This window comes from Haliotis rubra, unplaced genomic scaffold (assembly GCF_003918875.1).
Source record: "Haliotis rubra isolate DU_JTF1 unplaced genomic scaffold, ASM391887v1 Scf136, whole genome shotgun sequence".
Lineage (NCBI taxonomy): Eukaryota > Metazoa > Mollusca > Gastropoda > Lepetellida > Haliotidae > Haliotis > Haliotis rubra.
Window position 1 is genome coordinate 1,044,082 of NW_025765292.1, and position 26,190 is coordinate 1,070,271.

At 42.1% G+C, this 26,190-nt stretch overlaps 1 protein-coding gene across 1 annotated transcript in view; it reads right to left on the reverse strand.

The window, feature by feature from the left end:
* Positions 1–26,190, reverse strand: part of LOC124268097 (transient receptor potential cation channel subfamily M member 3-like) — a 131,995-nt gene that overhangs the window by 21,666 nt on the left and 84,139 nt on the right. Inside the window, 10 exon segments of the mRNA XM_046703115.1 lie at positions 4,517–4,645; positions 4,982–5,176; positions 7,135–7,269; positions 7,272–7,307; positions 8,788–9,016; positions 9,240–9,337; positions 9,679–9,849; positions 15,536–15,550; positions 17,195–17,326; positions 17,822–17,872. Coding sequence (XP_046559071.1) covers positions 4,517–4,645; positions 4,982–5,176; positions 7,135–7,269; positions 7,272–7,307; positions 8,788–9,016; positions 9,240–9,337; positions 9,679–9,849; positions 15,536–15,550; positions 17,195–17,326; positions 17,822–17,872 — 1,191 coding nt within the window.

Sequence of the window (26,190 nt, forward strand, 5' to 3'; positions counted from 1 at the left end):
AATTACATATTTTTTCTTATCCTGACTCATGATATTTTGCTTACAGAATCCGACAGATTGGTGGTGGGTCAACCCATTCCGTGGATTCATCAGCTGCCCTTAGATACGTCCTGTATCCCCCCATGGGGGACAAGTTGAATCATGTTGATTCATGTGGCTACAGATAAACTAGTATCTTCTCATTACTAGATATCTTATAACAACCCATAGATTATGATAAGATCTTTATCATAAATGATTTGCGACCCCTTCACGTACAGGTAAGATCTTTACCCATACAGGATCTTTAATCACTCATGCTAGTCTGTCCTAGACTGTGCGCATGGACTTTCAAACTAATACTTTTCTTTAGTAAAAGTTATCAGCAAGTCAACGTGATAAAGGGTGAGATTTTCCAACTCAGCGCCTTTGAGGAACCGTTAGAGGCCCAACTTGGTGAATGCCTGAGACGTCTTCAGTGGCTATGTCTCGGAGGTAGTTGTTGGCAAACACCGTGTCTGATTTCCAAAAGCAGCCCTCCATAATTGCTGGTATAGAGCAATTTCCGTGCAGAGCCAGTGTTGACGCCAGTGCTCTAACTTCGCGTGGGTTGGAAGCTCAAGGAGGTTCTAGTCCTGCTGCTTTATAGGCTCTCAATATGACGGCTCTCATCCAGAACGATATCGTTGTTCTTGAGACTTCTGCTGATGTCTCTGTTGATAATGGGATGAACAGGCGCTTGAATTTTCGTCTCCTTGTCTCAGTCTTTTGCAGATATATCTTCAGGGCTCTGACCGGACACAAGGATAGGTCTTCTATATCCTCTGGGACGAGGATTGTAGATAGCGCTGGTACATGGAACTGTCTATCTGGCTGACCAGGTAGTTGGTTCTTGGCAATGAAGTCCCATCTAAGTCCTAGATGAACTGCAGTATGTTGCCCCGTGTCGAATCTGGTTCGACCAAAGTCCAGCGCATGTATCTCTGATATTCGAGCTGCCGTGGCTAGCGCAAGCAGGAACAGAGTCTTCTCTGTCAGCTCGAAGGTAGTCTGGTCTAGAGGTTCGTAGGCATCACTGGTAAGATGACGTAGAATTACATTCAGATCCCAGGCCGGAGCTCTGAACTTATTTTGCTGGTCCTCCAGTTTAAAAGATCACAGCAGAGCAAGTAATTCTGGTACTTTCGTCAACTTGATGCCTGTTTTCATGGTAATCACTGTACTGATGGCGGCGAGGTATGTAGATAATGTCGAACCTTTCAGATGTCTGGTCTGTCTAAGATGACACAGGTATTCCGCCACTTGAGGATGAGTAGCTGCCATCGCAGTGAAGCCTTTCCGCCTTGCATAAGTCTCAAACTTCAACCACTTGTCATCATACGGGTTACGAGTAGATCTGCGTAACGCTAGTGTTACTGCCTTGGTTGCCCTGGCGGAGTATCCTCTTTTCTTCAAACATGTTTTGATACGGTCCACACGTGTAGCTGGAACGCTGTCGGGTTCCCGTGGACTTGCTTGGTGTGCGGATGTATGAGTAGGTTAGGCCAATCTGGTAACTTGATTGCTGGACTTCCGAGATCTTCTATTAGGTCTAGGAACCATACTCTCGCTGGCCAGTATGGCGTGACCAAAGTCAGTTGTAGCGCCTGTGTCTGTTTGATCTTCAACAGTACTTCCGGTAGTAATATCGGGGGTGGAAACTCGTAAGTGTTTAGTCCTTCCCAAGATATGCTCAGTGCATCTGTTGCCCAGGCTTGAGGATCTGGAACGGGTGAGACAAATGTCTGTAGTTGTGAACCTTGTGGCAAACAGGTCTATGCAACTTCTGTGATGTGAGCCTTCTCTTCGCGAACCTCTGTCTCGTGATGAGTGACTTCGCGAACGTCTGTGAGAGATATGAGATCTCGATCTAGAGCGGCTAGGTGTAGGAGATTGGTCCTTCAATGTTCTTGAACGTTGAGGGTTCGCGGATGTAGAGCGGTGAGTAGGCATCTCATCTCTTCTATCCTGCTCTAAGATGACAGAGTGGTCCGACTGTGGAGACCTTCGCAAAGGTGTACGTTCATCAACGTAGTCTTGAGATGTAGTTCTATGAGGAGTAGGTTCATGCAGGTCCGTAGGTTTGCGCATGGTGTCGGTAGATGAGAGGCTTCGCCGAGCCTTCGCTTCTTCCTCGAACATACGTTCCATCATGGCCATCATCTGGTTGGTGAATTGTCTCATAAATTCGCCCGGGTCGAAGTTCTGCGTTGGTTGCAGCTGCTGCGGTGTAGATGAAGCGTTCCAGAACGCTGATGAGTTCTGCGCCTCAACTTCACTCCGTTGAGAAGTAGGTGGTAGTTCGTCAAACAGCTGGCCTGCTGACCGTTGCAGGGGACAATCTAGTAGTTGTAGAAGGAGATTGAGTCGCCGATCTCGTAGGTACTTCGGGTAGAAGTAACGGGGGGTCATCAAAAACGTCTACTTCATGTGGAGGTAATATCTCTTCATTGAAGGATTTCTGGTGCGTTGACATACTAGCACACGTAGATTTACCCTCGGATCTGGTAACAGATGCTTTCTTCTGCGATGTAGAAGAAGATGACGCCTTTTTCTTAGCTTGAGTCAGAGTCAACTGCGTTGTAGCCGATCTCTTCTTGGACCCCGTACCAGTTCACTGCCCCTGCAACGTACTAAACATAGCACCAGTATTATGAACTTCAGCAGTAGCAAGCAACATACAGTTTGTAGGCTGATCTCCTGTTTTATCAGCCTTGACTTGAGATGACCGGATCACCCGATCCATGGCACGTCTATAGATATAAGACAAATATTGATTAAATTGAAGATTTGATAAATCAACACAAGTACAGCGCAAGCTGGAAGAACATAGTTTTGTGCATGAAGGGCACTGGGGGTGAGGATCAGCCACGGATAACCTGTGCCTGCAAACACTGCAAGATTTCATAAAATGTAAACAAAGTTACATTACGATGAATTTATGACATAAATACAAATAATTTTTACAATTTTTTTACAAATAATACATAGTAGTTTTTGCCAAATCCATTTACAGCATAATTTTGAAGAATAGGACCTAAATAAAAAGGATATAAAGCCGTATAAGGGACTCCATTGCTCGTCCAACCATCCGCTTGGGCGAAAAGGGAGAGAGTGACAAGTAAGGCTGGTCACATGACTGTTTGCGCGGGAAAAGGGCAAAAGGGAGGTAACTCGTGGGTGAGTGTATTTTTACGTCCACTTCGGGAACTTCAAGGGATTCAAGTGTTCCACTACCATTCGAAAAGGAAAGGGAGATAAGCAAAAGATCATGAGTCAGGATAAGAAAAAATTAAGAGCTTTCTAGAAGGATTTGCACCAAAGTTTGAATACAAACATTGTTTGAATATAAACATGGCAAGCATGTTCATTCTGGAAGTGCCTTGTTGGGACAGTTTCTGATGTCTAGCATTTCAGATTGACAAGAGGGCGTCCATGCTACAACTCCTAGTATTACAGCATGGATCTATTTCTATGGCCATGATATCCCTTGTACGACAGCATCGAGCAAGTTCTATGGCCATGATATCCCTTGTACAACTGCATGGAGCCAGTTCTATGGCCATGATATCCCTTGTACAACTGCATGGAGCCAGTTCTATGGCCATGATATCCCTTGTACAACTGCATGAAGCCAGTTCTATGGCCATGATATCCCTTGTACAACTGCATGGAGCCAGTTCTATGGCCATGATATCCCTTGTACAACTGCATGGAGCCAGTTCTATGGCCATGATATCCCTTGTACAACTGCATGGAACCAGTTTTATGGCCATGATGTCCCTTGTACGACAGCATTGAGCAAGTTCTATGGCCATGATATCCCTTGTACAACTGCATGGAGCACGTTTTATGGTCAAGATATCCCTTGTACAACTGCATGGAGCCAGTTCTATGGCCATGATATCCCTTGTACAACTGCATTGAGCCAGTTCTATGGCCATGATATCCCTTGTACAACTGCATGGAGCCAGTTTTATGGCCATGATGTCCCTTGTACGACAGCATGGAGCCAGTTCTATGGCCATGATATCCCTTGTACAACTGCATGGAGCACGTTTTATGGTCAAGATATCCCTTGTACAACTGCATGGAGCAAGTTCTATGGCCAATATATCCCTTGTACGACAGCATGGAGACAGTTTTATGACCATGATATCCCTTGTAATGCAGCATGGAGCTAATTCTATGACCATGATATCCCTTGTCCTACAGCATGGAGACAGTTCTATGATCATGATATCCCTTGTTCTACAAAATGGACCTAGTTCTATGGCAATGATATGCCTTGTTCTACAGAATGGACCTAGTTCTATGATATCCCTTGTTCTACAGCAAGGAGGTTGTTCTATGGCCATGATATCCCTTAACTACAGCATGGAACTGTATATTTTTCTTCTTCAACAGCAAGGAGCAAAGGCCACCTTTTAGTACATGGATTTTTGATTTTGATATTGTCAAAAACAACTTCACACTAATGTATGTCGCAATGCCATACCTGTCTGACTTTCTCCACAGCAAGAGACAAGATGTAGGTGACCACATAGTACTCCTGCCAACCGAGTGTGGGCTTGATCTTGGCCAGTATGATGAAGGCAAACATCACCAGGAATGAAAGGTATGTCATCTGCAACACAACAGCAAGTCTTGGTCCGTGTCTACATATGTAGTTTATAAAATATAACCAAATCAGTTCAGTATCCAATAATACTTGTTTCAATCCAGAAACTTGACACGACTCGTTTTAGCTTTGTCGTATGACTTTTGACCTATCTTGTATCAAATGAACTGGATCTCTCTTTACAAGTGAAATTTGGTCTATATTATCATGAAGAAACCTATATGTAATGTCAGGACAGAAAACAGAAGCACTGTCATTACATAAGCTGTATGTTGGGCTATGAAGGGAAACTACCCTAGAATAAAATGAAAATGGAAGTTAGCTTTGTAAGAGAAAACTTACCGTATGGGACCAGAATTTAGTGATAGGAGCATTGTAGAACTCGTAGATCTTTTTACCGAGTCTGAGTGGACTCTTCTTCTTCTTGAAGGGGTGGTTGAAGTATGTGCTGACATCTACTGGCACAGTGCCATTCTCCTTGGCAGGAGCTTGTAGTGCTGAGTGGAAGCTTGTCTCCAGGTCATCGTTAAAGTCATTCTAAAAGACCACAACAACACCATATCAACTCCAAATCTTTACCATGTTTGAAATAAAACCTGGTTTGCTGAAGTTTTATTGCTCTTTGTTCAAATACCCATTAATGTTGTGTGGAACTAAGGTCAGAGAATGTTCTGTTTGCCTGATGTATCAGTGAAAATGAGGATGAAAAAGTAACAAAGTGTGACTGGTTGTTTTCATATTATCACACACTGTTGGTATGGACTGTTCCTCATAATGACTGTCTCCCACTTGAAGAGGTGTTAAGGCTGTATCAGTACTAGAATGAAGTAACAAGTCACTGACTGTAATCTGTTAGGAATGTTCACAAGATTTGGCATAGCTCATTTGAAATAAGTGATGACTGTTGTTTAATTTCAGTTATCCTTCTTCAAAAGCCAGTTCCATTTTTATCTTCCTTTGGTTAGTATGTACATGGGGCAGTGGGGTAGCCTTGTGGTTAATGCGTTTGCTCGTCACGCTGAAGACCCAGGTTCGATTTCCCACATGGGTACAATGTGTGAAGCCCATTTCTGGTGTTCCCCGCTGTGATATTGCTAGAATATTGCTAAAACCAGCATAAAAATAAACTCATTCACTAGTATGTACATAAAATAACAGTTTAAAGAGACAGTTTGGATAAAAAAATTCCTTTAGAACATCCAGTCATAAATAATTTATTTGAGGTCAAAACTGAGGACACTTAGTATTTTTCAGTATTTCTGGAACAAAATATATTTGAAGGCACCTTCAAGAATACCAAATGGTAGATCCTGAATAGATCACACAACCAACACTCAGCCATGTTATTTCTATATATTCCTTGATGTATATTTAATTTTTTTTCAAAACACCTGGTATCATCACTATCTGATTGTCATTTAGCAAACCCTGCCTATCATATGATAGGCACTGATTGTACACTGATTATGGGAAGGGTCTTGATCTAAGGATACCTACAGCTGCATGGTGATGCCTCGGATGTACCAGGGGTGTCATGCATGACTACAGGGTCGGTATGACTAGAGTGCTGTACAGTGTGTCATACTACAGGTTCTCTATTGTAATCCTGGTTTAGTATTGGGAAACTAGTGACTAACAACTTACCAACACAAATACTCATGAGTATGTTAAAAATGATGATGAAATTTACTGAGTGCATTAAGAGTGTTCTGTGGACAATGAATCAGCAAATCCATGAATGTACATATTAACAACAAAACATGGCTACAACAACATTACAAGGATGACTACTACTGAAAGATAACAGGAAGAATGACATCACCCACACCGTTCATGCAGTGAATGGATAATAGCAACAAGTGCTGGGATGTACATGCAGGAAACATGCATAGCGTCTCATCTATCAACATTAACCTTAGGCATTGAACATTTTCTGAGTGACTGGAAACTATGCAGTGTAAGTAATCTGTTTTCCCCTGCACATCAGGTTGGACTCTGAGAATAGAATCAGCTCTGTGCTGTAGTACTAGGAGTCGTAGCCATGGACGTCCTCTTGTCACTCTGAAATGCTGTACATCTGTCCCAGCCAGGGACTTCCAGAACGATTATGCTTGCCATGTTTATGTTCAAAGAAGGGCAAATAACAAATGTTTAAAATTGTGTGTCATCTGAAGTTGATGCTTGTTATTTGGAACAATTTGTTATACAGTACTAAATATAATTGTGCATAGAAAAAAAATCATGTTTTGGATAAATGTCCTGCTATATCCATTTCTGAAAGATATTTGATGAGTAATCTCTTTCCTGTAAGCATCCTTCCTTCTAATCCCCTTCAACATGCCAGAATAGAATAGTCCAGCCATGTATGTCGTATGACCACACCAACAAGCCGTCTCTTTCCATGATACTTACAACATAACACCATATGTGCGTGACCACCACATCAAGCCAACTCACACTGAAAATCTTGGACTAAATTGACCTACTTCAATCACCTGGTCTTCATCGAAGGAGCTGACTGAGATGTTATCATTATCACTGGCACCATCTTCAAGCTCTTCCAGATGTTCTTCCATTGTCTGAGGCATGAGCTGCAACTCCTCCTTGCTCTTGAACTCCAGGGCAGCTACACATGGCGGTATGGCGGCAGGAGGATTCCCAGTAGCACCTGAAACATTGGATCATGGGCACAGTGGACATGGGGATTCCCAGTAGCACCTGAAACATTGGAGCATGAGTACAGTGGACATGGGGATTCCCAGTAGCACCTGAAACATTGGAGCATGGGTATAGTGGACATGGGGATTCCCAGTAGCACCTGAAACATGATGGGTACAGTGGACATGGGGATTCCCAGTAGCACCTGAAACATTGGAGCATGAGTACAGTGGACATGGGGATTCCCAGTAGCACCTGAAACATTGGAGCATGGGTACAGTGGACATGGGGATTCCCAGTAGCACCTGAAACATGATGGGTACAGTGGACATGGGGATTCCCAGTAGCACCTGAAACATTGGAGCATGGGTACAGTGGACATGGGAATTCCCAGTAGCACCTGAAACATGATGGGTACAGTGGACATGGGGATTCCCAGTAGCACCTGAAACATTGGAGCATGGGTACAGTGGACATGGGGATTCCCAGTAGCACCTGAAACATTGGAGCATGAGTACAGTGGACATGGGAATTCCCAGTAGCACCTGAAACATTGGAGCATGGGTATAGTAGACATGGGGATTCCCAGTAGCACCTGAAACATTGTGGCATGGGTACAGTGGACATGGAGATTCCCAGTAGCACCTGAAACATTATGGCATGGGTACAGTGGACATGGGTATTCCCAGTAGCACCTGAAACATTGTGGCATGGGAACAGTGGAAATGGGGATTCCCTGTAGCACCTGAAACATTGGAGCATGGGTACAATGGAAATGGAGATTCCCAGTAGCACCTGAAACATTGTGGCATGGGTACAGTGGACATGGGGATTCCCAGTAGCACCTGAAACATGATGGGTACAGTGGACATGGGGATTCCCAGTAGCACCTGAAACATTGGAGCATGGGTATAGTGGACATGGGAATTCCCAGTAGCACCTGAAACATTGGAGCATGGGTACAGTGGACATTGGGATTCCCAGTAGCACCTAAAACATTGGAGCATGGGTACAGTGGACATGGGGATTCCCAGTAGCACCTAAAACATTGGAGCATGGGTACAGTGGACATGGGGATTCCCTGTAGCACCTAAAACATTGGAGCATGGGTACAGTGGACATGGGAATTCCCAGTAGCACCTGAAACATGATGGGTACAGTGGACATGGGGATTGCCAGTAGCACCTGAAACATTGGAGCATGGGTACAGTGGACATGGGGATTCCCAGTAGCACCTGAAACATGATGGGTACAGTGGACATGGGAATTCCCAGTAGCACCTGAAACATGATGGGTACAGTGGACATGGGAATTCCCAGTAGCACCTGAAACATGATGGGTACAGTGGACATGGGAATTCCCAGTAGCACCTGAAACATTGGATCATTGGTACAGAGTAGTCAGGGTGGGTACTGATTTGTCCTGAATAAGTCCAAGGTCTTTTCAAGGCATGACATAGACAAAGTACATACTTGGGGAATGTAACCAACCTTCATACTTGTATTTTTTCTCATGCGCAGCCCCCCAATCCAGAGGTCATTGAGTAACACCTGGCAGCAGGTGTGAGCAATGAACTCCCGATGGTTGGCAGCCACTGCCAGGCTCAGACAGGTCTGCTCACTGAAGTTCTTCAGCTCATACGTGAGTAGTTGCTGGGTGTAGTCATCATCTATCTTGTAGCAGTGCTCCAGCAACTCCAGGGCTAGAGTCTGGAACTCTCTGAAACACAGGACAAACCTAGTCTCACTCGCTGGTAACAGAAACAGGCGTTGGGAAAGTTGGTTTTGATTAACCGCCTTCATGCTTTTATACTGTTCTGAATATACAGAATTTACAGGTCGTTGAGATGTATAGACAATATATTGCCGAATCCATAAGGAGTTTATTAGGATGGGATATAAAGATAGGTTATTGAGATTCTCAATGTAAAACAGTTACTCACTTTGCATAGGATCTAAATTCATCTGATAGTTCTATTTCCAAGTCATCCTGGTCTGCTTCATGGGCCATTGCTTTGAACAGCTTGCATGCTAACAGAGCCTAGTGAAAAAGAGAGGTAACTTGTCATAGGAAATACCACGTTCAAATACCTAACACTGCACTTAGAATGGGAAAGTTTGTTATTGTACAGCACACAAATCATAAAATCCTATTTTTCTTAAAGGAAATGTACTGACACAAGAAGTACTTTATCAACACAAATAAAAGCAATATAATATAAGATACATCTTGTTACAGCTACTGCAATAAGTGTACCCATCATCATGTCTCTGTTCCAGCACAACAATCCCCGGCTGAACAATATAAGTGATGGTGTCCCATTAGACAATCTCTAAAACACTTCTTTTCCCAGACATGTGGGGAGAAAAGGGGAGACAAACCTTGGCCATAGCTTCCTCTCCATGCTGCCACATGAACAGAGACATTTTCTGTCTCTTCATGAGGACGGCCCAGATCATCAGGTCATGGAATGGGTAGGGAAACAGTTCCTCTGCCTGTTTGGTGTTCACCAGGTGCGGGATGGATGTCACCACATTGCCTATAGAGGCACCCTGGAAGGAAAACTACCAGTGTAATCCTATTGTGAACATTAATATGAATCACAGATAACAACAGTAGGCAATATTTCACTTGTTATTGCATGTACACTGAGAAATGTTTCCCGTAATTTGAAAACAGTATACCAACTTACCTGATGACATGATCAATCTTAATACTACAACCATTATGTTTACCACTAAAGACATTCATGGAGATATTTTATATACTTTTTGCACATACTTTCATAAGTAAGAACATAGACCTAAATTTAGTTAATGAACATGTTTTAAGAAGAAATTATTGAATAATCCATCAACACTATCTGCCCAAATGTCATAACATTTACTAGTATGCTAAATGTTCTCAGTTGTCCTGAAAGCTGTTTGGCAAGTCAAGGTGCATCATCCTGCCCCTTGTTCTATGTATAGCCCCTGTAAGGCTCAACTCACATGGATGTACTGACAGTGAGCAGGGCAGCAATAGTGCTACTCAATGTCAGAATGCACAGGGCATCTATAGTGATGCATCCCTGTGATAATACTCAGGGCATCTATAGTGATGCATCTATTGTATCAGTCATAGTGTACAGGGCAGCAATAGTGAAAGTGTCACTGTTATAGTGTACAGGGCAGCAATAGTGAAAGTGTCACTGTTATAGTGTACAGGGCAGCAATGGTAAGAGTGTCACTATCATAGTGTACAGGGCAACTATTGTGAAAGTGTCACTATCATAGTGTACAATGCAGCAATAGTGAAAGTGTCACTGTCATAGTGTACAGGGCAGCAATAGTGAAAGTGTCACTGTCATAGTGTACAGGGCAGCAATAGTGAAAGTGTCACTGTCATAGTGTACAGGGCAGCAATAGTGAAAGTGTCACTGTCATAGTGTACAGGGCAGCAATAGTAAAAGTGTCACTGTCATAGTGTACAGGGCAGCAATAGTAAAAGTGTCACTGTTATAGTCTACAGGGCAGCAATAGTAAAAGTGTCACTATTATAGTGTACAGGGCAGCAATAGTGAAAGTGTCACTGCCATAGTGTACAGGGCAGCTATAATAGTGAAAGTGTCACTGTTATTATAGTGTACAGGGCAGCAATAGTAAAAGTGTCACCGTCATAGTGTACAGTACAATGGCAATATACTGAAAGTGTCACTGTCATAGTGTACAGGGCAACTATAGTAAAAGCGTCACCGTTATAGTGTACAGGGCAGCAATAGTAAAAGAGTGTCACTATCATAGTGTACAGGGCAAGCAACCATAGTAAAAGTATTGTGAAAGTGTCACTATCATAGTGTACAGGGCAGCAATAGTGAAAGTGTCACTGTCATAGTGTACAGGGCAGCAATAGTAAAAGTGTCACTGTCATAGTGTACAGGGCAGCAATAGTGAAAGTGTCACTATCATAGTGTACAGGGCAGCAATAGTGAAAGTGTCACTGTCATAGTGTACAGGGCAGCAATAGTAAAAGTGTCACTGTCATAGTGTACAGGGCAGCAATAGTGAAAGTGTCACTGATATAGTACAGGGCAGCAAGCAAAAGTGTCACTGTCATAGTGTACAGGGCAGCAATAGTAAAAGTGTGTCACTGTTATGAGTGTACAGGGCAGCAATAGTAAAAGTGTCACTATTATAGTGTACAGGGCAGCAATAGTGAAAGTGTCACCGTCACGTACAGGCGTGCCATAGTGTACAGGGGCAGCAATAGTGAAAGTGTCACTGTTATAGTGTACAGGGCAGCAATAGTGAAAGTGTCACCGCCTCATAGTGAAAGAAAGCGTCACTGTCATAGTGTACAGGGCAGCAATAGTAAGAGTACTGATAGCGTACAGGCAAGTGTCACTGTCAGGGCAACTATAGTGAAAGTGTCACAGGTAACAGGTTAATAGCGAAAGCGTATAGTGTAATAGTGTACAGGGCAGCATAGTGAAAGTGTCACTGTCATAGTCATACAGGGCAGCAATAGTAAAAGTGTCACCGTCATAGTGTACAGGGCAAACAATAGTGAAAGTGTCACTGTCATAGTGTACAGGGCAGCAATAGTGAAAGTGTCACCGTCATAGTATAGTAAAAGTGTCACTGTCATAGTGGCACAGGGCAGCAATAGTAATAGTGTACAGTGTCACTATCATAGTGTACAGGGCAGCAATTGTGAAAGTGTCACTGTCATAGTGTACAGGGCAGTCATAGTAAAAGTGTCACTCATAGTGTACAATAGCAGCAATAGTGAAAGTGTCACTGTCATAGTGTACAGGGCAGCAATAGTAAAGTGTACACAGGCAAAGGTTAACCGTCATAAGGGTCATAGTAGTAAAATAGTGTGTCACTGTCATCATAGTGAACAGTGTCACCGTTATAGTCACAGCAATCATAGTGTACAGGGCAGCAATAGTGAAAGTGTCACTGTCATAGTGTACAGGGCAGCAATAGTAAAGTGTCACCGTCATAGTGTGAAAGTGTCAGGTCATGCGTAGCAATAGTAGGGCAAAGTGTCACTGTCATAGTGTGCGTTAACAGTGAAAGCGTCACTGTCATGAGTGTCACTCGTCATAGTACAGGGCAGCAATAGTGAAAGTGTCACTTTCATAGCGTAGTAAAAGAACAGGGCAGCAATAGTGTCATGTGTACAGGGCAGCTACTGTCATAGTAAGGGCAGCAATAGTGTGTCACATAGTGTACAGGGCAGCTATAGTGAAAGTGTCACTGGTCATAGTGCAGGGCAATAGTGTAAAAGTGTCACTGTTATAGTGTACAGGGCAGCAGCAATAGTACAGGGCAAATCCATAGTGAAGGGCAGCAATAGTAAGATGTCACTATCATAGTGTACAGGGCAGCAACCGTAAAGTGTCACTGTCATAGTGTAATAGTGAAAGCAGTCATAATAGTAGAAAGTGTCACCGTCATAGTGTACAGGGCAGCAAATAGTGAAAGTGTCACCGTCATAGTGTACAGGCAATAGTAAAAGTCAACGGCAGCAAAAAAGTGTCACCATCATAGTAGTGAAAGTGTCACTGTCATAGTGCACAGGGCAGCAATAGTAAAAGTGTCACCGTCATAGGGTACAGGGCAGCAATAGTGAAAGTGTCACTGTCATAGCGTACAGGGCAGCAATAGTGAAAGTGTCACTGTCATAGTGTACAGGGCAGCAAAGTGAAAGTGTCACTGTCATAGTGTACAGGGCACAGCTATAACAGGCGTTAAATAGTGAAAGCGTCAGAAAGATTGTCACTGTCAAAGTGTCATAGTGTACAGGGCAGCTATAGTGAAAGTGTCACTGTCATAGTGGACAGGGGCAACTATAGTAAAGTGTCGTCACCGTCATAGTACAGGGCAGGAAAGTGTCACTGTTATAGTGTACAATCATAGTATTGCTATCGGCATAGTGAAAGTGTCACTGTCATAGTGGACAGGGCGGCTGTAGGAAAGCACTGTTATAGTGTAGTGAAAGTGTCACTGTCATACTGTGTACAGGGCAACTATAGTGAAAGTGTCTCTGTCATAATGTACTGTCATAATGTACAGGGCAACTATATTGAAAGTGTCTCATAGTCATAGTATAGTAAAGTGTCACTGTCATGGGGGCAACTATAGTGAAAGTGTCTCTGTCACAAGTGTACAGGGCAGCTGTAGTGAAAGTGTCAATGTCACTGTGCAGGGAGGAGGTGTCAAAGCATCTTGATAAGAATTCATAAACCCACCTGACAAATATGGCAGTCATTGCAACATTTAAGAAAGGAATATTCACAGACTAGAGTTTCAACGAAAACTATCTAAAATTGTTGAACAAATAGAAATTATGCCTCAAAATATCCAAATCCTAATGATTGAGACATTCAGTAGACAAGATAGACATAACATAATCAGACAGAAACCTGCAATGCCAACTTACATGCAAGCATGGTTATTTTATATTACAAGTTCCTTGACAAGTATTTCTTGAGACAATTACAATTCAATTATTAGCAATAACTTGAGTAAATTATTAGCATGCTGATTATGCTATGGTAGAAATGATTGCACAAATCATACAGATCAAACCTCAACTCAGGTGCACGGTGTAACACTTAGTGAAATGACACAAGAACATGGCTGTCAATCCTGTTGTGTTACTTGTGGTGTTAGTCCCAGTGTGAGTAAGAACTGATCATTAAAGGGTTAGACAGGAACACAAACAATTCAGGTAACTGTCAGAAAGCATATGATGCACAGATCTATTTCAACATGCTCAATATAGACATTTGGCTTTTAGTCATACTGCTCGGTGTGTTGCCATCTTTCTGTTTAAATCCTGAAAATAATAATTTATGACAAGAGTCATCAGAAGATGACAAATCCCTGCCCCTACAAATCTGAAAGAACAAATTATCTGACAGTCCAACTTTAGACTAAGTCCAAATCATTTCCATGGAAATCATGAAAAACATAAATGCCCCAAATCTGCAAATAGCAAAAAGCACCACTTCACGATCTGTTTCATATACCTGCCAAGTCTTGTAGAAAGATACTGAACGTTTTTTGAGTTGTGCTCTGAAAACAAAGTCCACCACTCCCTTTTGAGACTAAGTCCAAATCGTTTCCATGGAAACTGAGAAAAATAAAAATGCCCAAAATCTGCAAATAAGAAAAGGCACCACTTTGGGATCTGTCACACATATCTGCTAAGTTTTATTGAAAGATATTAAAAGGTTTTCGACTTGTGCTCCAGAAACAAAGTCTTCCCCTCCCTTTTGAGACTAAGTCAGAATCGTTTTCATGGAAAACGGGGAAAATAAAAATGCCAAAGTTCTGCAAATATCTGCCTCATATATCTGCCAAGTTTTATTGATAGATAGTGAGTGATTTTTTACTTATGCTCTGGAAACGAAATCCACTCCTTTTTTACACTAAGTCCAAATTGTTTACATGAAAACCCATAAAAATAAAAATGCCAAAGTTCTGTAAATAGCAAAAGACACCACTTTAGGTTCTGTTTGACATATATACCAATTTTTTGTTGAAAAATATTAGCTTCTTAGTTACGCTCTGGAAACGACTAGATAAAAAGATACGTTTGTTTTTTTCATAGATTTCTACATGATTATCCCAATCACACAGAAGAGCTAGGATCTATCTAGCTATCCTATGAGAGACAGGCAAAGCACTGTTACCACTGGAGATAAAACAAATAAACACATGAGGTATAAGCATTGCTTCACAGTTCTCATTCTCAGTATGGTGTGAAGATTTGGTTTAGGTTTGGTCTTCAACAACCTTGGCTGACCATAAGAGATTACAAAGAGGATCCTGGTTATCAGACTCTTTGACTCGCTGAGTTACTTGATGACTGTCTTAATATCTTAATGAGTACCTGGTACATTAATGCTGATACAATAGCTTACAAACTAAGGTCATATAGCAGGAATATTGCCAACTCAAACAAGAAAACAAACGTTCTAATAAAACAACATTAAAGTTCTTCTGAGACCTTGTTTTCTTCGTTTTGCCTTCTAAAAAGGCTGTTTTCTTGTTAATGTTATTTGCCATTAGAATGAAGAATTAATACATAAAATATGAGTATATATATATAAATATATTGAATGTTATGAGAATAACTAAAGGAAGCCAGACAATGTGAGAAAGGTGAACTTTAAAAGCACAAAGATCCATGCACACACAGACCAATCTAAGCAGATAGTGAGCAAGTGTCAACACACTGTACCTCTTGTTCCGAAAGCTACAAAGGGAAAAACACCACAATCAGGTCATGCTGTCGGGAAACATTGCAGCATGGCGGTTATAAAACAATCAGGATCAGCTGAATATGTTCAACAGTTAGAATACAGCTTTGCCTTATCAACAGTGCCTTGTCCCAATCCTGTTTCTATACACCCACAGATACAAGCTTGTGAAGGACCAGGTAAGTAATGATAATGGACACAAGGGAAATAGTCATGTAACAAACGTTACACTTGTATTACTCTTTTGAGAAAGTAAAATTCCAGGCATTTTGGGGGTTGACTGCAAGAGAGAATGACAGCTCAGTCCTGAAATTTACTATCAGTTCTTCCCCTCAAGGCATGTCAGAACCCCCTCATCCTTGGCTTGAATCAGATCTGACCCAGTATCAATCTACTGTCAGCTTCACAGAAGCTCATGGCAAGATGATCACACTTTATGACTTTGGATGTTACTCTCACACTGAGCTGCTGTGAAATAATTTTGTTAGAAGCAGTTAGACCTAACCAGCACACCCTCTTGTTCCAGTAGATTACATACCATTGTGTTATGGAAAAGTCCATGATGGACCATTGCCAAGATCAGGTGGGATTCCTAACCATTTTCAAAGTACATAAATTAAGAGGCATAAATTGAATGGTTCCAAAACACTGTTATCATCAGTAAGACATATGTACTGTACTGCAAAGACACACTCTGTGTAGCGTCTCTGTATGCCCAACTACACTGATGTCCATCACTATCAGCTTGCTGTCCATACTATATAGGCACAGGAATGGTGACTAAGGCTGCTGCTGCTGAAGGCATAGCTTGACGACATGGGGATACATTTATCAATGAGAGGACCATCAATAGAATAATACACTTAGCTGGGTCACATGGGATTTGAAAATACACTGAAGGCACATTATACCCAGATCATTTAAACTGCTAAACTTTGAGACTTGTGAACATAGCTGAGTTCATTCAGAGCGTGAAAGAATATACATTACAAATATTTATCTAATGTTTGAAACTACTCTACATCGGAAACATGCAATGCATACAATGAGACAGCCATCATGAGTCGATGCAGCACAGCCAGTCTCTAGTTCAATGTTTGGTCTATCTATACCAGGCATAAGATGGGACATGGATGCACCTTACAGTGATGCTACCTGAGATATGCATGTCCTGCTTGGTAACATATGACTCATACAGACCTGGAGCGCAACAGTTGTGCACATGTCGCCTTATTTCCTACAAAGTAATCTTATCACTAAGTTCATGATAACCCCTGATCAAATATTACTGACTGATGAGCCATAGCTCTAAGACCTCTTTGTTGAATGGGTACAGATCCAGAACCATCTTCTTCAGGACAATACCCCGAGAAGTTAAGGTCAACCCTATCATGATGTACCATGGTGTAAAAACAGGCTTGTGCAAATAAAAGGAAACTGTTTTCAATGTTCTGTGCCATCTAAATACTTTCTTAGCAGGTAAAATTGTAAGCATTCTTTTCACGTAAAACCGAAGTATTTTACTTCAATAACCAAAATCAAAAGCTTGTCCAGGTCTGTATGAACCTAAGTAAATATTCCATAGACACATGACAGAAAGACTGGGGGAAAAAGCTGATTTGGATATTTGCTTAACTCACATGGTTTTTGAGTGCGAGGTACTTCTGGCGGAATCGTTTTCTGCAGTACGATGATCGGAACGCACCACCCATGAGATGCTGGACAACCAGCCCCACATCAGGTAGCGTGTAGTTGTAGTTGGAGGGAACATGCTGGAAAATATAGAACATTCATTACTTGTGATACGACTGTCATATATCTGTGTAATGCCGTACTCTGCATTATTCCATCACCAATGTCTGGACAAGACAAGCCAGAGATCCATCTGACAAAGACTGTCTGATACCAGTAGGTCAGCTCATCACTAGTACTCTCACTACACCATTTCTGGAGTTATCATCACAAATTTAATAACAATTGAGAGAGTCATGTATGAGCTTTTTCAGACTACAGACATTTATATAGAGAGTCGTTAATGTTCTGTTGACTGAAACATATTATACTTGAACAAAATCAAACATTTCTCTAACAGTCATTTTGTTGCCACTAGATTTGACTCATGAAAACAAACATATTTCAAATTGCAGCTACTTTAAAGGATTCAACTTCATGGAAAGTAATTGTTCTGAATCTGACAAGATGACAAAATCTTCAGACTGCTACATGATCCCAGCCAACATTGCACCATTCTTCCTGTTGTGTCTTACCTTTCGGATGTCTCGGATCAGGTATCTCAAGGTGTTGGTTGGACCTTGCCTCTGTTGTAAAAACATTACACTTTAAATTGATATTAATGTAATTTTTCAAGTAAAATTGATATTTTTATACTTATCCTGACTCATGATCTTTTGCTTATCTGCCTGGAACACTTGAATCCCTTGAAGTTCCCGGAGCGGACGTAAAAATACACTCACCCACGAATTACCTCCCTTTCCCCGCGTAAACAGTCATGTGACCAGCCTTACTTGTCACTCTCTCCTGATTTTTCTGTCCAAGCACTTGGATCTGCTGTGCAATCCGAAGTGTTTCCAGCGGGGAGGTCGGGAGGGCTTGACCTCATGAGTCAGGATAAGTATAAAAATGTAATTTTTAGAGTAAAATTGATATTTTATACTTATCCTGACTCATGCTCTTTTTGCTTGTCTTCTTCTTCTTGCGAACATAGTGGAACACTTGTATCTCCCTAATTGAAGCTCCCTTCAATGTAAAATCACTAATTAGTACTCAGCACGAGTTACCTCCCTTCCACAAGCGTGGGAACGAGGGCGCCACCTCCACCCATGTGCCTCACTCTCTCCTCATATACTGAGCCCAACATTTGAATTTACAGGGAAATCCAAAGTGTTATGTGGGGAGGATGGGAGGGCTTATCTCATGAGTCAGGATAAGTATAAAATATCAATTTTACTCTAAAAATTACATATTTTTCCTTATCCTGACTCATGCTCTTTTTGCTTGTAGAATCCAACAGAGCGGAGGTGGGAATATATAATACTTTGGATTTTAATAATTAGTGATTTGAACTGTGATGATTGTAATAACCCTATGGGAACTTCATAAAGGCACTGAATTGATGAATTCCTGCTGCTAACTTATCAGCTGCCATATAAAGGTTATTACAATGTACTTATTATGATAAAGTATATATAAGATTAATACAATGCTTAAGACTAATAGACTTAAGCTTGTTAATATGCTAGTATAAACTCCTTAGAGTTTGTTAGCTAAATTACTTTAAAATATAAACATAGTACTAAGCTTAAGATATGATTAAACTTAAGCTAATTATATAATAGCAAAACTCTTTTAGAGTTTGTTAGTTAATGTACTTATATGATATAGACATAGTGCTGAGCTTAAGATATGAATAAGCTTTAGCTACCTATATAATAGCAAAACTCTGTAGAGTTTGTTAGCTAATATATTTTACAATATGAGTATAGTACTGTGCTTAAGATATAATTAACTTAAGCTACATATATAATAGCCAAAACTCTGTAGAGTTTATTAGCTTATAGATTTATAATGTAACCATAGTACTAAGCTTAAGATAAGATTAGACTTAAGCTAAATGTATATAGCAAAAAAAACTCTTAGAGTTTATTAACTAATATACTTTTATGTTATAACCATAGTACTGAGCTTAAGATATAATTAAACTTAAGCTATATATATAATAGCAAAACTCCGTAGAGTTTTGTTAGCTAATACATTTTATAATGTAACCATACTGCTTAAGATATGATGAAACTTAAGCTAATTGTATAATAGCAAAAACCCTTTTAGAGTTTGTTAGCTAAAATACTTATATGATATAAACCTAGTATTGAGTTTATGAAGGAAACCTTAAGCTACATATATAATAGCAAACACTCCAGAGTTTGTTAGCTAATATACTTATATGATATAAACATAGTATTGAGCTTTGAAGGAAACCTTAAGCTACATATATAATAGCAAAAACTGTAGAGTTTGTTAGCTAATATACTTATATGATATAAACATAGTATTGAGCTTAAGATTTGAAGGAAACTTAAGCTACATATATAATAGCAAAAACTCCGTAGAGTTTGTTAGCTAATACAAGTTATAATGTAACCATAAAGTTTAAATTATGATGAAACTTAAGCCAAATATATAATAGCAAAAAACTCTTTTAGAGTTTTGATAGCTAATATACCTATATGATATAAACATAGTATTGCTCTTAAGATATGAATAAGCTTAAGTTACATATATAATAGTAAAAAACTCCGTGAGTGCTTAAGATATAATTAAGTTAAGGTAAATATATAATAACCAACTCTGTAGAGTTGTTAACTTATATATTGTATGATGTAATAATCATAGTACTGTGATGATAAAAAGAACTTAAGCAAATTATATATAGCATGTAGCTATTTAGTACTGTTATAAGATAAGTAGAAATCTGTAAGATTGACTTATCTTCTCCGAGGAACTGTCAACTGTTGTGCGAGGACCATGGGATCGAATTGGTGGATACCTGAGACGTCCTCGGTGATGATATCTCTCAGATAATGGTTGGCAACCACCATATCGGATCTCCAGAAAATAAACCCTCCATTATTTCAAATAATATTGTGTAGATCAATTGTAGAAGTTAGCTTCTAATATCATGAGTATTAAAAGCTCATGGAGGGTCGGATTGGGTCCATCCGCCTTGTATGCACGTAGTATGACAGTTCTGATCCAAACGGAGATATAGTACGTGCGTGAGATTTCATTCTGCGAAAGTTGATGATAGAGGAAATAATCTGTTGTATTATTTCCTTCTGTTTGTTTCGTGGAGATAAATTTACAGTGCTCTTGCTGGCCATCGTGATAGAATCATCGTGAACATGGAGTCCAAGTATGTCATCCAGGCGTTGTTCATAAACCTCACTTGTGAGGTGTTGGAGCACTATATTCAGATCCCCAAGTTGGAGGGTGAAACTTCCGCTTTAATTCTCCAATCAGAAAGTTTAAGTAGGTTTACTAACCATCTAGTTGTGTTAGTAGCTTGATTATGAAATTCAGCTGTAGTCTGAGACGCTGTGGATTTAGATCCACTTGTATCCCGTCCGCCTAGGTTATTCGCCATAAGTCCTTGACGATGTAGGTGCACAACCAGGTGTGTCTGTCCTCGCTGAACTTTATGTAAAATTGCCTGATTGCCGCGTGTGCCCCTCGTCCCTAACTTGACAGGGGAGGTCTCTAACCTGAAGAAAGCAGCCCAATCATGAAGGTTCAGATTAACTGGACTGTAAGGAGGCTTGCTCATTCACTGATATATAGTTGTCACTTGTAACGTAAGTCTTGAACTGTGAACTAAGATCGACCTCTCGCGAGGTCGTTGTCCAACGCGTCCAATCAGAACAAGGCATTTTGATTCTGTAGAATACCCGCCAGATGTCACCGTGTAGCAGGAAAAACCTTGTATAAAATCTTGCCGCCGCTGATATTAGCATAATCGCCGGTCTTCACCGTAGCTTCCCCGGTTACCCGAAAGTGACCACGTTTTTCGAGGGTTAAGGTAAACGCCGAAACCTCCGGGCCAAATACCTCGCCTGTAATATTAATGCTGGGTAGGTTATTTTCCTGGCTGTCGTGAATGTAATTTCAGTTTTGAATATAATTCACTTCCTTATATAAAGGTACAATAAACTTGCAAGTTGTCAGCTTGTAGACTGTATACCTGAATGTATCGTCATAATTGTAGAATTAAAGCTGAACTTGTACATATTTCTTCTCAGAAACTTTGACGATTATGAGTTAACTCGCTGTAACAAGGCTGCTGTTCAATTTCGATATTGAATTGTCTCGCAGATTCATGTAATGGTCACGCATGTAGATAATCGTATCAGAGTCCGGGATTGCATATTCTAGCAATCTATAATGGAAAGGTTGATTTCTGTGAAGATCTATGCAACGCCGCTGATTAATTAATATAGCGACGCTTTGTGTTGTAAATAGCCTGTGCAATTGTCTTCGCTGCAGGCTTATAGATCGGCATATGGCATACAGTTGATAGACAACTTATGCGATGTCTTGAACGGACTGACGAAAGTAGCTATATATGACGAAAGTGGCTCATATATGGAGACCTTGGAGGAAAATTCCTCGGTGGACGCCGGAGACTTCGCCAAGCTCTCGGCATCCATTCTAGATTTCCTGTGTGAGGTAGACTTGAGCCACTTAGCCTTCGCGACCTTCGCGAAGGTATCGAAGTCAGAGCCCGATCAGTATATATATAATATATGAGCTTGCTTCATGAATCCACCTCTGTGTTCAACAGGAGTGAGTGAGTGAGTGTTTTGTTTTACGCCGCGACTCAGCAATAGGTGGGCCGGTGAAGCGCCACTCCTCCGCGGACGCCCCTTGTAACTGGTGAGGCTCTAGCTCCTTCGCTGAGGTGGCCTGGGACTTCCTTAGCGGCGTCTAGAATCTGATCAATATATGAGCCGCTAGCTTCATACAGGGTGTGGTTCTTGCTGGTTCTGCATAAGTAGAGCCGAGTAGATCATCCTATCATCTTCAGAAGTCGTGGTCACGAAATCTGGTGATAAAAATCTCATTGATCGCTCTAGATCTATTAATGCCAAGAACATACGCCTCTGGCGCTTGAACTGTTATGGCTTTATGGTAGGCTGTGTCCACATACTGTGGCACCGCAGCAATCGAGTCGATCGGAGGTAAGGTGATTGCGCTCTGCCTCGCCTTCCTTTATCAGGTATGTTCATGCCGAGTTGCCACTCTTGGAAGGTGAAGAGAGATCTAGGTTGTTTACCATCCAATATCGTATCTCAGCGCCTGAGAAAATGATGCCTCCATCATTTCCTATCCCAGCATCGCTGATGAGATGTTGCTGCTCTTCTGATGGTGGACTGTGTATTTCTATCTCTATGTCGGGTGACGCCGGGGGAGACCTGACTGTAGACTTGTGTGCAGACTTGTGTGGTGACCTGTGAGACGCATCGACGTGGTGATGTAATGAAGAGATCGGCGCTGGTTAACGGCGCTGGAGATCGTGTTGGTGATCTGGCGCCTATGGGCTTGACCTTCGAGACCTGTGAGGAGAATGTTGATAGCTTCGCTGCTCTTGTGTAGTCAGGTGTCCTTCGCGGCGGCCTTCGCCGGCTTCCTCTGCGTCCGGGTCCTGGGGAACAGCGATTTGACCTTCGAAGGCTTCCGTGAGGTCTGATGGTCTGAGTCCGCATCTAAGGATGAAGCCGAGGCAGGTGATGATCTATCCGCCGCTAAGGCCTTGCGGCTGTACATCTGGGTCCTTCGTGGAGGTGGTCTGCGACTTCCTTCGCTGAAGGTGGCTTCGCCGCTGCTGTTACGCTTGATGGGGGTGCCTCTGGGGTGTCGTCTCATGCTGGAACCTTCGCTGGAAGGCTCAGGCCTTGGGCTGGCTGCTTCCCAGTCTGTAGTGGCCCTCCATCATGATCATGATTTGCCGCAACAGTTCATCTGGGATGGTCTGCGACGAAATAGTCGGTGCCCTCTCTGCGATGTTAGCGGGCGGGGCCCTCAGGGAAGTCGCCTGACGCCAGTGTAGAGACCTCAGGCTGCATGGCGATCTCTGCTGATGTCACTGTAGCTGTCACCGGGTCGCTTCTTGTATGCGACGCCGGGATGATGATCGGCTGATCATCGTGAGAGCCCAGTTCAGCGGCTGGAACAATCTCGCTGAGAAAGTCCTAGTAGACTTCGCTGATTTCCCCTCAGAGGTCTCGCTGCCCTGAGGGTGCGAAGTCCTTGAGTGTTGGTAAGCCTCGACCCTCAGGAAGATCATAAGATCAGCGCGCTGGAGTGTTGGATCATATAGAATATCAGCTTGGTACATCAGGCTGCATGTACATCAGGCTGCATGTTGATCTCGCGCTGACATCACTGTTGCTCGACATCGGTCATTCTTTTGATGTACATCAGGTATGATGATCGGCTGATCATCATACAGGCCCAAATTCGCGACGGGAACAATCTCGGTGAGAAAGTTCAAGTAGACTTCGCTGATTTCCCCTCAGAGGTCGCGCTGAGATGCAGTAGAAACCCTCTAGTCTTCGGCTGCGCGCGAAGGGATGTCTGGGGAAGCAGGACGCTTCTTGGAGGCGGCGGACTCACGCCCCACGCCTCCACCACTCTAGCGAACACCAGACGGGAGGGGTCGACCAACAGCAGTAGACTGGCGAGGGGTTCAGGTGTATCAGTCATGGCTAGACTCTGCATACGCCACTCCATGCTGCTGCGCTGCCTCAAACGCAAAGTACTATTTAAAAAGGCAGAAATGGATAAATTAGTACCGCAACTGCAACGTGAATAAAATGAACATGGCGCAGTACAACTAGGGCATATTAAATGCGGATCAGCAGCAGAATAAAAAACGTAATCTGCAACAGAACAGAATTTTTATCAACGTAATCCACTGAAACAAACACGGCGTCCCGTGAATAAACAGTAGAAACACGACTAAATATCAATATATAATTGTTGAAGGATACTAGCTAAACCTCTATAGATGTCTATACGAGGTAACTAACTAAATATAATCAAAGGATATAGTGTGTCGGGAGACACAGGCGCTCTCACGTCCAGCTCACTGGGCGAAGAAGGAGAGAGTGAGGCACATGGGTGGAGGTGGCGCCCTCGTTCCCGCGCTTGTGGAAGGGAGGTAACTCGTGGTGAGTACTAATTAGTGATTTTACATTGAAGGGAGCTTCAATTAGGGAGATACAAGTGTTCCACTATGTTCGCAAGAAGAAGAAGACAAGCAAAAAGAGCATGAGTCAGGATAAGGAAAAATATATCAATTTTACTTGAAAAATTACATATTTTTTCTTGTCCTGACTCATGATCTTTTGCTTATAGAATTCTGCGGATTGGTTGTCAGTCAGGCCACTTCCTGGATTCATCAGCTATCCTTTAGATACGACCTGTATCCCCCTCCCCATGGGAACTTCGTAGCGGCATTTCCGAAATCCTATTCTTCCACTTCTTGTCTTGCTTCCATCTCAGACAAGTTGAATCATCTTGATTCATGTGGCTTCAGATAAACTAGTATCTTCTTATTACTAGATATCTTATAACAACCAATAGATTATGATAAGATCTTTATCATAAATGAGTTCAACCCCTTCACGTACAGGTAAGATCTTTGCCCGTACAGGATCTTTAATCACTCATGCTAGTCTGTCCTAGACTGTGTGCATGGACTTTCAAACTAATACTTTTCCTTAGTAAAAGTTATCAACAAGTCAACGTGATAAAGGGTGAGATTTTCCAACTCAGTGCCTTTGAGGAACCGTTAGTTGCTGTGCTACAATGAGAGGCCCAAATTGGTGAATGCCTGAGACGTCCAAAAGCAGCCCTCCATAATTGCTGGTATAGAGCAATTCTAAGTCCTAGATGAACTGCAGTATGTTGACCCGTGTCGAATCTGGTTCGACCAAAGTCCAGCGCGCATGTATCTCTGATATTCGAGCTGCCATGGCTAGAGTAAGCAGGAACAGAGTCTTCTGTGTCAGCAACTCGAAGGTAGTCTGGTCTAGAGGTTCGTAGGCATCACTCATAAGATGACGTAGAATTACATTCAGATCCCAGGCCGGAGCTCTGAACTTCTTTTGCTGGTCCTCCAGTTTAAAAGATCTCAGCAGAGCAAGTAATTCTGGTACTTTCGTCAACTTGATGCCTGTTTTCATGGTAATCACTGTACTGATGGCGGCGAGGTATGTAGATAATGTCGAACCTTTCAGATGTCTAGTCTAGATAACACAGGTATTCTGCCACTTGAGGATGAGTAGCTTTCATCGCAATGAAGCCTTTCCGCCTTGCATAAGTCTAAAAATTCAGTCATTTGCCATCATACAGGTTACGAGTAGATCTGCGTAACGCTTGCGTAACTGCCTTGGTGCCCTGGCGGAGTATCCTCTTTTCTTCAAACAGGTTTTGATATGGTCCACACGCGTAGTTGGAACAGTGTCGGGTTTCCGTGGACTTGCTTGGTGTGCTGATGTATGAGTAGGTTTGGCCAATCTGGTAACTTAATTGTTGGACTTCCGAGATCTTCTATTAGGTCTAGGAACCATACTCTCGCTGGCCAGTATGGCGCGACCAAAGTCAGTTGTAGCACCTGTGTCTGTTTGATCTTCAACAGTACCTTCGGTAGTAATATCAGGGGTGGAAACGCGTAAGCGTTTAGTCCTTCCCATGATATGTTCAGTGCATCTGTTGCTCAGGCTTGAGGATCTGGAAGTGGACAGACAAACGTCTGTAGTTGTTTGTTGAACCTCGTGGCAAACAGGTCTATGCATGGGGATCCCACTTCCCTTATGATGAGCTGAAATGCTTCTGGATGGAGTATCCATTCCGTACGTGATGGGTGCAGTGGTCGGGAGAGAGTGTCTGCAAGCACGTTCTTGGCTCCGGGTATGTGACACGCCTTTATCCAGATGTTTGCCTCCTCCGTGATGTCAAACAACTGGAATGTGAGCTGTAGCAGGCTTGGTGATCCTGTAGATTCTTGCCGATTTATGGAGAATGCCACAGTAGAGTTGTCCATGTGGACCATCAGCAT